Source organism: Triticum aestivum, chromosome 2B, assembly GCF_018294505.1.
Source record: "Triticum aestivum cultivar Chinese Spring chromosome 2B, IWGSC CS RefSeq v2.1, whole genome shotgun sequence".
Classification (NCBI taxonomy): domain Eukaryota; kingdom Viridiplantae; phylum Streptophyta; class Magnoliopsida; order Poales; family Poaceae; genus Triticum; species Triticum aestivum.
In genome coordinates this window covers 392668940-392682512 of record NC_057798.1, presented here as the reverse complement: position 1 = coordinate 392682512, position 13573 = coordinate 392668940, and the positions used below count along the sequence as shown (strand labels likewise).

At 45.6% G+C, this 13573-nt stretch overlaps 2 protein-coding genes across 3 annotated transcripts; both read left to right on the top strand.

Moving 5' to 3' along the window:
- Positions 1–4072: 4072 nt before the first annotated feature.
- On the top strand, positions 4073–7183 carry LOC123045085 (protein ALP1-like). 2 transcript variants are annotated; one of them, XM_044468016.1, is made up of 5 exons: positions 4073–4413; positions 4719–5045; positions 5133–5744; positions 5827–6536; positions 6614–7183. In XM_044468016.1, the coding sequence occupies exons 3-5, from the start codon at positions 5725–5727 to the stop codon at positions 7045–7047; spliced, it is 1164 nt and encodes a 387-aa protein (XP_044323951.1). In that variant the 5' UTR covers positions 4073–4413; positions 4719–5045; positions 5133–5724; the 3' UTR covers positions 7048–7183. The 2 variants fall into 2 exon arrangements, with proteins under 2 accessions (XP_044323951.1, XP_044323953.1); XM_044468018.1 differs by lacking the exons at positions 4719–5045; positions 5133–5744 and having other exon boundaries at positions 4075–4413.
- Positions 7184–7381: 198 nt separating this feature from the next.
- Positions 7382–11852, top strand: LOC123045086 (uncharacterized). The gene is made up of 7 exons (XM_044468019.1): positions 7382–7791; positions 7874–7969; positions 8672–8712; positions 9875–9986; positions 10370–10450; positions 11239–11423; positions 11546–11852. Exons 1-6 carry the CDS (start codon positions 7552–7554, stop codon positions 11302–11304), a joined length of 636 nt encoding a protein of 211 aa, XP_044323954.1. The 5' UTR covers positions 7382–7551; the 3' UTR covers positions 11305–11423; positions 11546–11852.
- Positions 11853–13573: the final 1721 nt, after the last annotated feature.

Below are 13573 nucleotides of genomic sequence, written 5' to 3'. Positions count from 1 at the left end.
GGCGCGGCTCTCCTCGCGCGGGGCCCTATGGCTGGCGGCCGCCTCCTAGTGGTTCATCGGAGCCCCTCCCGACGCCCCGGCGGCCGACGGCGCTCCTCCTAGTCGCGGATCCGGTGGCTCCCTCCCCCCCCCCTCCCCGTGCCCCATGGTGGATGTCCCGGCGGCGTCCCTCTGGCGTCAGATCTGGCGCCGCTGGCGCAGTCCCTTCCCACCGTTGTCACCGGCGCTGACCTGGTGCGGTGCGTCAACCCTGCCCCCGCCCTCCCCCGCGCTCCATCTCGACTGGCCACCCCCCTGGCCCTGGCTGGCTGGCGTCCTCTCGGCGGCAGGGCCTTGTCCCGGTTGTGCCTCCTCTCTGGCTGGCCGCGGTGGGGCTGATGCCCCCCTGGCTTTCGGTTGTCCGGCGTCTTCCCGACAGCAGAGCCTCGTCCCAGGCTCCCAGCCATGCCTCTCCCCTTGAGCTGGTTGTGGTGTGCTGTGGGCGGCGATATGTCTTGTGGTGGCCATCTGCGGTGTTGCGTTCAGCGACGCCCTATGTCATCTTCCCCGGTAATTGGTGTGGCTCTTCTCCCAGCGATTGCGGTGTTGGCCTGCTTTGGCGGCCTTGTCTCTGAATCCTATCCGACCTTTGGGATTGTGCGGAATTTGGCCGGGCAAAAGCCTTGCTCGGCTCGCCGATGCTGGCGGCAACGACACCTGCGGGTGTCGTTCCCTTCTTGGAGGTGCCGTCATGGCCTCTTCTCCGCGCCCCTACGCGAGTATCGGGGGAAAACCCAGATCTGGTTCACTAGATCGGACGGCGGCGGCGTCTTGACGTTGTATCCTTCATGAAGGCGCTGCTTTGTTGCTCGTGGTGTGTTTGGTGTTGGCATTGGAGACTTCGGACGCTTTGCTAGTTCGGAGTGCTCCTCTTGGCATGGGCTTCCAGGGCGCTATGCACGGCCTCAAGGGCGCTCTCTCCATGGGTTCTCCTTCCAGTCTGGCCAGGTCCTGCACCCCACTTGCTGATCCTCTAGGCGCATAGGTGGGAGGTACGTTGATCCGGTTTGTCTTGGAGGCGTGGTTGTGCGACGATGGTGCCCGACGTTGGTCGCGACGCGGCCTTGATACCTTTGTATCTCATACCTTTGGGTTGACGGCCAGAGTTCGAGCTAGGAGAGTTCTTTGTAGTGTTGTATCTCTTCTTGTTGTTCCCACACTTCATGTGGTGCTTCTCTCTTTTCCTTTTGTATGCCTATGTAATTTCTCTTCTACCTATCAATGATACACAATTTTTGCGTATTCGCGGAAAAAAAAGATAGGACTTCGTGATCTGCTAGGTTGGGGGCAAATTTTTTAATATGGTTAGTAGGCCACATAGGCACGCGATCTTGACTCTACAAAGATGAGAGTGTTTTTTGAATTGCTGCGATGTTGTTTTGAGAGGAAAGTGTTTTCTGGACGAAATTATCACATCGTCAACACCAACATATAGGACATGCAATTAGGAGACGCTGAAAGTGGGCTGGAGATGTACAATTCTTAACCTACAAACGTTGTAGGCCTAATTAGGACTTGCTGTAAGTTTGGTAGATCTAATCAGTTAATTATGCGCTTTAAGTTAAGGGTCCATCAAATCAATGACCAACCGTTTCTGATTTTTGTTGGATTTTATAGCATATTTATCTCTTTTTTATTTGCCTGTGATGTATTTTAATAAACTATAATATATAGATAGATAAAGGGGAAATTCAATTTGGCTCTAGGGAGCATATGCTCCTGCGCTTCAAAAAAGTATTTTGTCATTGTCAGATTTTTTTAATAGATGTCTTTATTGTCAGAACCAAATGCTAGAGGGAAAGCTTAAGCATTTGACATGTGCAGAAAAAAAACAAGTTGAACTCCAAATGTTACACTTAATTATTATTTTCACCAATGAAACACTACTATCTGGTTTCACATGAAAATTACGGTTGTTATAGTAACATGAACATGTACAAAAACATTCAAAATTTAAAAAATCTATTTACTGTTTGTTTTAATTTATTGTTTTATTGTTCAAATATGGTGTTGCAACATTATAGCATTCTCGTATGTACCGAAGTCGCTCCTCCTCATCCAAAAAAGAAAGCTAGGGTTCCCGCCTCTCGTCGGCGCCGCCGCAGGTCCGCCTCGTCTTCGGTGACCCTAGGGCCATGGAGGCGCGGTAGGATCCTGACAAGGGCCGGCGGGAGGGCTCCGTTTTTAGTCATTTTTTTTTCTGTTTTGTTAGGGTTTGTGTCCTGTTTAGGAAGGCGAGATGGCGACGGCTCCCTGGAGATGGAATAAAGGCCTCACCGCCTAGCCTCCGTTCCGGCGGTGCGTCTAGCATCGTTGGTGGGCGTGTGGAGGTGTGTCTCCAGCGGATCTATCTTTGATGGATTTGCTCAGATCTCGTCGTTGTTTGTCTACGTCCGTGTGTCTTTGGGTTGAATCCTTCCAACCTACGTTATTCTTCATCTGCGGTGGTTGTTGTTCTGGTGCGCTGGTCCTATGGGGCCTTAGCACGACGACTTCCCGACTGTCTACTACAACAAGTTGTGTCCGACTCTGGCGATGGAGGGGTGATGACGGCGGTGCGCCTTCGGCTTGCTTCAGTGCTTGTAGTCGTCGCTACGTGGTCTACAGATCTGGATGTACTTTTTTCTGGTGTTCGTTGTACTGCCATGACTGAAGATGAATAGATTGAAAGTTTTTCGCGAAATAAAAAAACATTGTAGCATTCTTTTTCGTGTTGGTGGTAAAATTTATATTCCTCTCAAATAGCAGATATTTTAAGACGAGTCATAATTTTGTTCAGTGACACTAGCATCATTTTTTTTTGTGAATGACACTAGCATTAGTTGACTGAAAGTCTGAATTCAGCGAGCACTTGTTGAGTTCTCATATATATACGCATACGCTCACCCTTATGAATATATATATTCACGCACATCCTGCCCCTATGAGCACCTCTGAGGGCTGATTTGGTTGCCAGGGATCCTCCCAGGATCCCCGCCCTTTCCCTGGGTCAGAGCACCACGTGGAGAACCTGCCCCGGTTTTTCTGCTGTTAGATTTGGTGACATAGGGGAGGGGGTGTTCCCATCCCAATCCACCCGAAATCCCCGGGTTGCTCTCCCACGCCTCACATGAGACAAATTCTCCCCGCCATGTTGTGGTCTCTCTTCTGATATTTCCTGCAGCTTCGTACTACTATGACTCGATCTCTTCCAAGCCCCTCCGCTGACAGCCGTGTTGGGAGGGGATCCCTTGTGCACATGAAGATTTTCCCTTGGGGTTTGTTACCCTTGTTTTCTGCCCTCTTGAAACCAAATGAGGCCTGAGAGCCTGACCCGGCATATCATCTAGATTTTACGAATCCACCGTAGATGTTTCGGAGTCCTCGAAAATGTCTCCTCCCATTAAACGCAAATCGCCGAAAATCTAAAATAAATTTAGGATAAATGCAAATCATGCAGCTACTAGAAATCGTCTAGCTAATCCTCCATCAGGAAAGTAGTATTTTTCTTTCTTTAAAATATTCTCTTCCTTGCCTAACAGTATGGAGTATGGCCGTATGGAAGGCTCTTGATGCCAAAAAAGAAAGTATGGAATGCTCTTGATGCCAGCTAGACACCTACGAGCTGGGCTCCCATTGGCTCCTCTTTCAACCTCACATGCCCGCGTGGCCATCAGCCCTTGGCCCCACTCACAGGTCGACGCCCCTCCGCGCGTGGCTGCAGAGCACAACGCGTGCGTCCTCCGACCCCGTGCACCCGGTCCATGGGCGCCACCACCCGCTTCTTCCTCGTTCGCTTTATAGGGCCAGTTCTTTTGTCTCAATTGTGAAGAATTACTGCCTGAGGAATCAGAATTACAAAAGAACTTATCTTTGCCTCAAGAATGGTCCAAAATCATCTCAGAATTACAGTGCAATCTAGAATCACCGAAACTTGGCAATTCTGGTCATTCTGGCCATTCCCTCAAAACAAAACGGTTCGCTTTGAACCAAATACCCCTATTGGCAACTATATTTACAGCCAGAATGCCACCGGGGAGGGCCGACTGAGCGAGGCAAAAAGCAGGGGATTTCTCACGAAGCGCTTCCTCGTCCCCGCACACCCATCGTCTCCAGCTATCTCGAGCTAGGGTTTGGCGCGCCGCCAGCCAGCTCCCGGCCCCGGCGTCGTCCGATCCGCCGGCGGGAGGCCCCTACGACGCCGCCCCAGGCCGGCCGCCCCTTCTCCTTCACTCCTCCCGGACCAGCCGCCCCTCCTCGACTCCTCCCCGCCCGCCCCGACGTCCATCCTCGCCCTGCAGCAGGAGGCGTCCGCAGGCCCGCCGGCCCGCCTGCCCTCCGTTCCCCCCGCCCGGCAGCAGGACGCGCCCGGCCTCCGCCCGGCCAGGATAGCTGGTGAGTGCCTCATCCACTGCCTCTCTTCTTCCTCATGATTTCTCATTGTATTGCTGCTGCTACAGGAGGCAAAGCAGGGGAATCTTGTATGGTTTCTTGTTAGTTAATTTGTATGTTGCTTTGGATGATGCAAACATGTGATTGATGGCATGTACTGAAATTTTTTGTATGCAACATTTAGCAAAAAACATTGTATGAAAATCTGTAAGGAATGTACTTCTATATGATTGATTGCTTACTATTAATTCTGTGTTGGTATGGATAGATGTCTGCTTAGTAAAAACATTGACATGTGAATGTTGTAGATGGAAAAAGTGAAGGGTCCGAAAGCAATTTGGGATGCTGCGGCTCATTCCATTTATATGGATGTGTGCGTAGAGGAGGTGCGAGCCAATAACCGTGCTCCAGGACACACCACTTTGTCTGATGTAGGCCAAGTTAATTTTCTTACTAAGTTTAATGAGCGCTCCGGGAGAAACTATTCTCACCAACAATTAAGAAACCGGTGGGATGCATGTAGAAGTGATTATGCCATATGGAAGACATTGCTTCAAAAAGCTTCGGGCATCGGAAGAGATCCTTATACAAAGACCATTGCTGCTACGGATGAGTGGTGGGCATTGGAGTTGAAGGTGCCTTTTTGTTTTGTCATTTTACCGAGTTATGTTGCTTCTGTCATTTCATTTCATTTAACATGGATAGATGCTTTTTCATTGCAGGCACGTCCGCAGGCTACCAAGTATCGGCATGCTCCACTTGCGGAGGAGGACAAAATGGAGGAGGTGTTTGATGCTTGTTGTGTCACAAACGAGCATGCGAGAGTGCCAATTCCCACATATCAAGGTTCTACGTCTCGAATCAATTTTGTTCGTATGGTGGAGGAGGAGGAAGTGGGCAAGTGAGCATGCAAAGAATGAGGCATTTGTTCGTATGGTGGACCTCTTTGATTCAAGGAACAAGAGAGATGAGACTCAAGTTTCAGCAAGACAAGAGATTCATGAAATGATGGCCATGGTAGAAGCAGATGGTGGTGCACCTGGGAGTGATGTTCATTTCTATGCTTCACAGCTATTCAAGGATCAGACAAATCGTGATGTTTTCTCTGCCTTCAAGACTCACGAGCCTAGTGCGAGGCTGATATGGATAAACAAAGCATGGGAGTTCAACAATAAGTAGAACCTTTATGTTTCGAATGCTTTCAACTTGTATCGTAGTGAACTATGTTCTGATTGCTTTCAACTTGTATCGTACTGTCCTATATTATTCGCTTTGAACCCATGTATTTCCTTTGAACTTGCATCCTATTCAACTATGTTATGGTTTGAACCAAAGTATGTGCTTTCAACTTGTATCCTTGAAACCTGCTACTGTATCTTGTTGTTAACCTCCTATGTGTGTATGTGCTTGTGCCAGATGGATAAAAAAACAAGAAGATGAGGAATTTGAGGCAGGACTGATTGCATTTGCTTTGGAAATGGCGTCGTCAAGCAAATCGTTGCCGTATGCGTCAAGAAGATTACCCCTTGTTACTGGCCTCGAATGGGTGGAAGAGAAGGAGCGGGATCCAAAAGCATTCTACGCTATGTTCAGAATGAGGAGGTCAGTGTTTTACCCATTGCATGATCTGTTGGTTGAGAACTATGGCCTTCAGTCAACTTGCAACATATCATCCAAAGAAGCGTTGGCGCTTTTTCTATGGACTTTGGGGACAACGCAGACCACTGACAATGTGGCGGATCGGTTTGCACATAGTCGTTCGGTCACCAACAAAAAATTCCATGAGGTTTTGGAGTGTGTAGACTGCATGGCCGGTGACTACATTAGGCCAATGGATCCATCTTTCTCTGAACCTCATCCAATACTTAGAAAAACAAGGTTCTGGCCTCATTTCAAAAATGCTATTGGAGCCATAGATGGAACACACATTAAAGTGGTTGTGCCCAAGGAATTGGAGCCCCAACATAGGAATAGGAAAGGGTACACAACCGAAAATGTCATGGCAGTGTGTGATTTTGATATGAGGTTCACTTTTGTTGTTCCTGGATGGCCCGGATCTGTTCATGACACACGTGTATGGAGCGATGCTATAGTTCGCTATGAGCATTATCCACAACCACCCACAGGTAATCTCTTGTATCTATGCATATTATTATGAAAGTGTATGCATGCATATTCTTATGTACAAGATGTCTTATTATAGATAAATACTACCTTGTCGACTCCGGATATCCCAACAGAGTTGGATATCTAGCACCATACAAAGGGCAACGGTATCATGTACCTGATTTCCAACAACACCCTCCCATGGGGAGGTATGAGACATTCAACCATCGACATTCTTCTTTGCGCAAATTTATCGAAAGATCATTTGGTGTTCTCAAGATGAAATGGCGTATTCTCCAAGGCATACCACGGTACAAACCGGAGACCCAAAAGATGATCATCACTGCATGCATGTGTCTTCACAACTACATTCGTGATAGCAAGTTACGTGATGAGCATTTTGACAAGTTTGACAATGATGCATACGTGCAACCTCCACAGCCTTTTACAGGTGCCAACGCTTTACCACCTGACGATGATGGTACCATGGCCGCTACACGTGAGGCTATTGCCGTCAGCCTTGTACCTTGAGATCATCCATCTATTTGTAGTTTGCAACTCCCTTTTAACTTGTAATATTATGCAATATATGATATTTTCAACTCTGGTTCTAAATTGTAATGGTAAGCACTTTATGATATTTGCAAGTCGCTTTTATATTGTAATATTACTATATGTTATTTCCAAATTAATAGTTTATGAGATTTGCATCTTGTTTTTGTGTTCACATTACACATGAAACCATCAGTAATAACCAAGTGTTACCAATTCAACACTCACTTGAATCTAAGGGCGTTACAGACATTTTAATGGACAACTCATAGAATAATCACATGCTAGAATTACAGAAAAGAACTGGACAGATAATTCTGTGGGCAGACGATTCTGTGGGCAGTATCCGAGAATCATATTCTGGAGAATTATGAGGGGAAAAGAACTGGCCCTTACTCACTCCGCCCTCGCCCCCGCCACCTCATCGACGCCTCGAAGCCGAACCCTGGGCAAGGAAAAATACCTAACCCTAGCTGGTCCGCCATGGCCAGGGAGGCGTCGTCGTCCTCCGCGCCGGGGCCCTCAGAGTTACCGCCGGCCGCTGGTGGCAGCGGCAGCGGAAGCGGCGGGGACATGCCGCGAGTGCCGCGGCAGCGCGCCCGCGGCGACCCGCTCCTCATCGTGTGCGGCTGCTTCAGCGTCGTCACGGCCGCCACCGCCTTGCTCTGCGTCGCCGTCAACGTCCTCTCCGCTGTCCAGTCCTTCCGCCGCAACGGTGGCTACGTGAGTCCCCCCTTCCACTTTCAACCCTGCTCGACGCGCCGCGGTCACGGGCTGATTCGGTGTCTTACTGCCGGGCTTTCAGATATTCGGGGGCATATTCCGGTGCTATGCGGTGGTGATCTCGCTATTCGTGGCCGTCCTCGAGACTGAGTGGGGATTCATCATCAAATTCTGCAAGGTTCGCTTCGTTGCCCGGCGCCCCTGCCTTAATATGTGCATCTTTACGATTTGTAAAGAAAAATGCATCTTTTGGCGGTGTTGAGGTTTGTCCAATTTGAACTGTTTTGTGGATGATACAAAATGCGTAGGTTACATGTAATTTATTTTGTGCTTCAGCCTCCAAATGGTGCCTATGTTGCTTGCTTCACACAATTAATTGTTTGCTACTATTCATTGATAGTGGAATGTGCTATATCGGTGTCGGAATTTTAATTGGTTTAGGTAGCAATCCATTTAGTTTCTTTAGTTTAGGAGAACTTTTTGTAGATGCCATGTCATTATTATAGTGAATTGTCAGATTGTCCTTTTAAGGTCATCTCTTACGCCAATTGAGTGTAATCTTAAGTTGCCTCCAGGAGGAGACAGAATATACAGGCTTGCTCTCTTTCCCACCTCGCAGATTGTGCTTGGCTTGTTGGTTTAGGAACATACAAACTTGCTCTCTTTCCTTCTTTTTTTCTTCCACGTTATCACCAATGATGATGACGGAACTTTGGAGATTCCCTAACTGCTCCTGTCAGCGAACACCAAGTCTTATTTCGGCTGCCCTTTAGATTTAAGCTTATAGATTGGGCTTCATGCAATCTTATTGTCCATGAATGGAGTTAGAATTTTAGTGGCTTTCTAGTTTTGTAAACTTTCTACTCTTTGACATGAATAGATATTGGAATACTGGCCTGCAAGGGGGATGCTACAGATATTGTAAGTATTCAGGATGACTATGTGTTTCTCAACTCCTATTATGTTCACAAAATTCAATTCTTGGTCCGCACCTTCCCCAGACCCTGTGCAAGCGGGAGCTACATGCACCGGGCTGCCCTTATTATTTTTACTGGAATTGGTGCATATTTTACAATTTTTCAGAATGTTTCATGCATATGCTTGTCGATGCTCATCTAGAGTTTACCTATATAATTGGTAGATTGGTTTGGTTCCTTCATTTTTGGAAGTAATGGACAGAATAACCTCAAAAGAAAATTGCGAGAGGTGTGGCTTCATAATTTTCAAACTGAATGGTTCTTGAAAATTGTGGGAGGTGTGGCTTCATAAAGTGGCTGTTACTTGATCGATAAATTGCTAATTTCACGAACACTACCCTTAAGCATAGCTATGACATATAGAAAAGCATGACAAACACAAACCTTTCTTGTATTCAGCAACCTTAACCTTCATCAGCAAATTGGCTGATGAGATGCATATTTCGTATTAGTACTATTACAACTTCATTTTATCGATATTTTCTTATCCCATGCAATCATACCCCCCCCCCCCCCCCCTCTTCAGTGGATTGTGGTCCTCACATGCTCAGAGACACCTGCATGCATGAGCCCAAGATTGCGTATGTTAGCATACATCATGGCAGAGGAATACTTTGTAGCTTATGGAGCACAGGAGGCCACCTTAGTTCTGCTAGAAATATCTCTTGTGTCTTTATTTATTTAGGTTTCATGTTATCAATTCATCGACATAGTTTCAACCAGGGTGACTAGAAATGCAAGAGCAGTATTAAGTGTGCACACTTTAGTGAATACTTGAATATTACTAGGATGATATAACTTGTGAACTTAGGCATGAGTTGAGAATAAAGCTCTTATCAAGTCATCATCATGGGGGGTTTCACCATATTGACCTCTTTGCATTTACAGCACATGCACCAAGAACTATCACAATTGCATGCACCAGCCACTGTAAAAATTCTGGGATCCTGAACCTTTTTAATTTTCATTTGTTTCCTGGGACGCTATGTGCAGTGTCATGATCACGGAAACAGGAATGGGAAGTGCTATTGATTATGTCTTGCCAGTCTTAAATTGTAACCATGTCTGTTACTATTGTTATTCATTTTTCTTTTGGTTCCTGGCAGTGTTGCTGTCATGACAAAGGCATACCCAAACGTTGAAAGGAGCGATCTGATTTTGCTTCAGGACATTGCCAGCTATCTGCTCCTTGCATGTGGACTAATCTATGTAATCTCGGTGAGTCTAGAGAACTTTGGGTGTTAAGTCTGTGTTCTGTTATAAACTATGATGCCTTTCTATCCTAAAAGTTAAAAGTCAACAAAAAAGCTAAATATTAATTTTGTTAGCAAAATTGAGACCATGTAATTTTTGAATCATTTCCTGTTCCAGAAAATTAGCCTGACAACTATCTGAGCCTATTTAAATGACTATATAGATAGCATTATGGACCAGTTGAATTCAGCTTCTCACAAGCACTGGTATCAGATATTGGCAACCGGGCATTCCTATTATAGCAAAGCATTATCCTGCAATGTGCAGTGGAACAAATGATCAGTATTGGAGTTCGTTTATGTTGTACCACCATGTTTTTACTTGCACTAACAACTTTGAATGTGTAGGGGGTATTATGTCTTGGTGTACTAAAGCGTTCTAGGCAGCAGAAAGCAACATCACGAGAGCAAGCAGCCAAAGATCTGCAGGCAAGTACTCAGCCCCTATTTTTCTTAGGAGTAATAATGCATTTAAATTAAGCTTGAGTGTGTTGAAGTGTATATGTGGATTACCTAGCTACTTTCAGTTCGGACTTTTGGTTGCGTTGGCTAGTGCATGAAGCTTTACATGGTGTCGGAGCCTAATGTCTTGAGTTCAAGTCCTGGCTTTTGCAATTTTCTAAAAAATTGCTGCTGCCCCCCTTTGTCCACGTCTAGGCCTCTTGAGCTATACCTTTGAGTCTATGCACATGTTGACTTCCCCATCACACGTGAGAGGGGGTGTTGCTTAGCCCTTCCCATCAGTTTGGACTTTTGATTGCGTTGGCTAGTGCATGAAGCTTAACAGAGTGTATACTGGTAGTTTCTCTTATTTGACCCTGGAGAATTTATTCTTTCCGTGGTTCCTGCCTGATAGTTTTTCTCTCTTGTTTTGATCATTGGTTACTGTACATTTAATGCATACATATTTCATACGATTCTTCCACTATGATTGGTAAGTTTGGTATGAAGGTTTTCCGAGTCATACCTTGAGATTGAAACAAAATATCTGTTCACAGGAGAATCATTATTAACCATTTATAGAAGAGGATACACATTGTTGTAATCCTTTGGTCTGAGTCAAGCAACTGTCTACTGCACACTGCTATATCCACTGCCTTTGTGAACCGCGGAAGTTTTTTCTTAACATGCGTCAAGGCTACAGTTTACAACAATAGTTCTGGTCGCTACCATGATGTCATCTGCTGACCATTCCTTAATTTTTGTTGGTATTCCAGGAGCTGGAGAAGCGGAGAGAGGAACTCGAGGCACTGCTAATTGCTGAGAGGTCCGAATTGGTCTGATGAATCTGAGCACGACGATTTAACATTTCTCACGTGGTGTAGATAGATTGTTGCTCCTGCTAATTGCATGCCGCTTTTTCATGGTCATCGAATTTTCATTGGGAGTGCCCCCTTTTCCTGTAAGTACTAACCTTTACCAATCATTTGCTTCCTATATTTACATGGATTGCAGTGGACCATATTGCTCTCTATTTTAGTTTTAGCTAGGAATGGCTTGCTAACATATTTGGTAAATTGACAGGTGTTCCAGTTTTCGTCTAGATTTCTGCTGAATTTGGTTTCTGGTGTGAGCATTTTAGTGGATGCATGGATCAAGCGGGATTGTGTTGTCTCAGTTGTGTTGGATTTATGTCAATGCCGTAGGCCTCAAAATGTACCATGCTGACATGGTGTGTGTTTGTTGTCTCAGTAGTCTTTGTCTGAACCATGGATGCTAAATAAATTTCTGTATTTTGTGTAATAGAGGTCCATGCCTGCTTAACTTCTGAGATTTGAATTCAAGTAGGTTTGTCTCAAGCAATTTAGAGTTGGGATTCTTGATCTGATAATGCGTATGTGCCGTTGCAAACTTCATAACAAGTGTTGAGAAAACCAGTCATACATTCTGCAAATATGTATATGAAAAATATTACTCCCTCCATTTCTAAATATAAATCTTTTTAGAGATTTCAATACAATCTACATATAGATGTATAAAGACATACTTTAGAGTGTAGATTCACTCATTTTGCTCTCTATGTAGTCTTTTATTGCAATCTCTAGAAATACTTGTATTTAGGAACGGAGGGAGTATCTTCATTTGTGGCTTGCAAAGGAGAAAAATGAAATCACCTATGCATCAGGATATCTTCATTTGTGACTTGCAAAGGAGAAAAATGAATTCACCTATGCATCAGGATAATAATTACGAAAGTATGAAAATATGTAAGCTCCTTTAGATGAAAGAGCTGCGCTCCCGCTCAAAGCCTTTTAAATGTGAGTTTCAAAATATTATTCATGAAAGTGGGTACTGATAGACTGACATGGGTCGCCCATTCGATGGAGGGAGTATCTTCATTTGTGGCTTGCAAAGGAGAAAAATGAAATCACCTATGCATCAGGATATCTTCATTTGTGGCTTGCAAAGGTGGCTTGCAAAGGAGAAAAATGAATTCACCTATGCATCAGGATAATAATTCCGAAAGTATGAAAATATGCAAGCTCCTTTAGATGAAAGAGCTGCGCTCCCGCTCAAAGCCTTTTAAATGTGAGTTTCAAAATATTATTCATGAAAGTGGGTACTAATAGACTGACATGGGTCGCCCATTCGATGGTGCAACCGAGCCAGGCGGCTTTCATGTCGGGGCGACATATTCTAGAAGGGGTTGTTTTCTTACATGAAACTCTCCATAAAATTTATTCGAAGAAACTAGATGGGGTCATCTTCAAAGTGAATTTTAAAAAGGCATATGGTAAAGTAAGGTGGCATTTTCATGCGCATGAATGGTTCTAATGAGAAAATTTATTCGAAGAAACTAGATGGGGTTATCTTCAAAGTAAATTTTAAAAAGGCATATGATAAAGTAAGGTAGTCCTGGCCATGGGCCGCCCGGCCCGGACAGCCTGGCCCGACGCTGCTCCCGGGCCGGGCCTGGGCCTAGGTTTTGAGCCCGAAGACTAGGTCGGGCCGGGCCTGGGCCCGCTGTTTATGCCATTTACTGAAGAGGCCCGGCCCGAGGCCCGAGGCCCGACGTGTTTTTTGCTGTGATGGGCCGGGCTCGGGCCTGAAAACTAGGCCCGACGGCCGGGCCGGGCCGGGCTCGGGCCTGAGTTTTCTACCTCGGGCTTGGTCAGGCCCGGCCCGAAGCCCGGCCCGGCCCGGAGGATGGCCAGGTCTAAAGTAAGGTGACATCATGCGCATGAATGGTTTAATGAGACATGGAGGAATCAGGTGGATTCTCTAGTCCAAAAAGGTAGTGTCGGAGTAAAGGTTAACGATGATACCTGTCACTATTTTCAGACTCATAAGGGTTTGAGACAAGATGATTCGATGTCTCCTCTCTTATTCAATATAGTGGTTGATATGCTGACCGTTCATATAGGCCGAGCCAAGGAGAATGGCGTGGACTCGCTCCCCATCTAGTCGATGGGGGGGAATATCCATCTTACAATACGCCGACGACACTATTCTTTTCATGGAGCATGATCTTGCAAAGGCTTGGAACATGAAATTGGTCTTGTGTCTTTTTGAACAATTGTCGGGACTAAAAATAAATTTTCACAAGAGCGA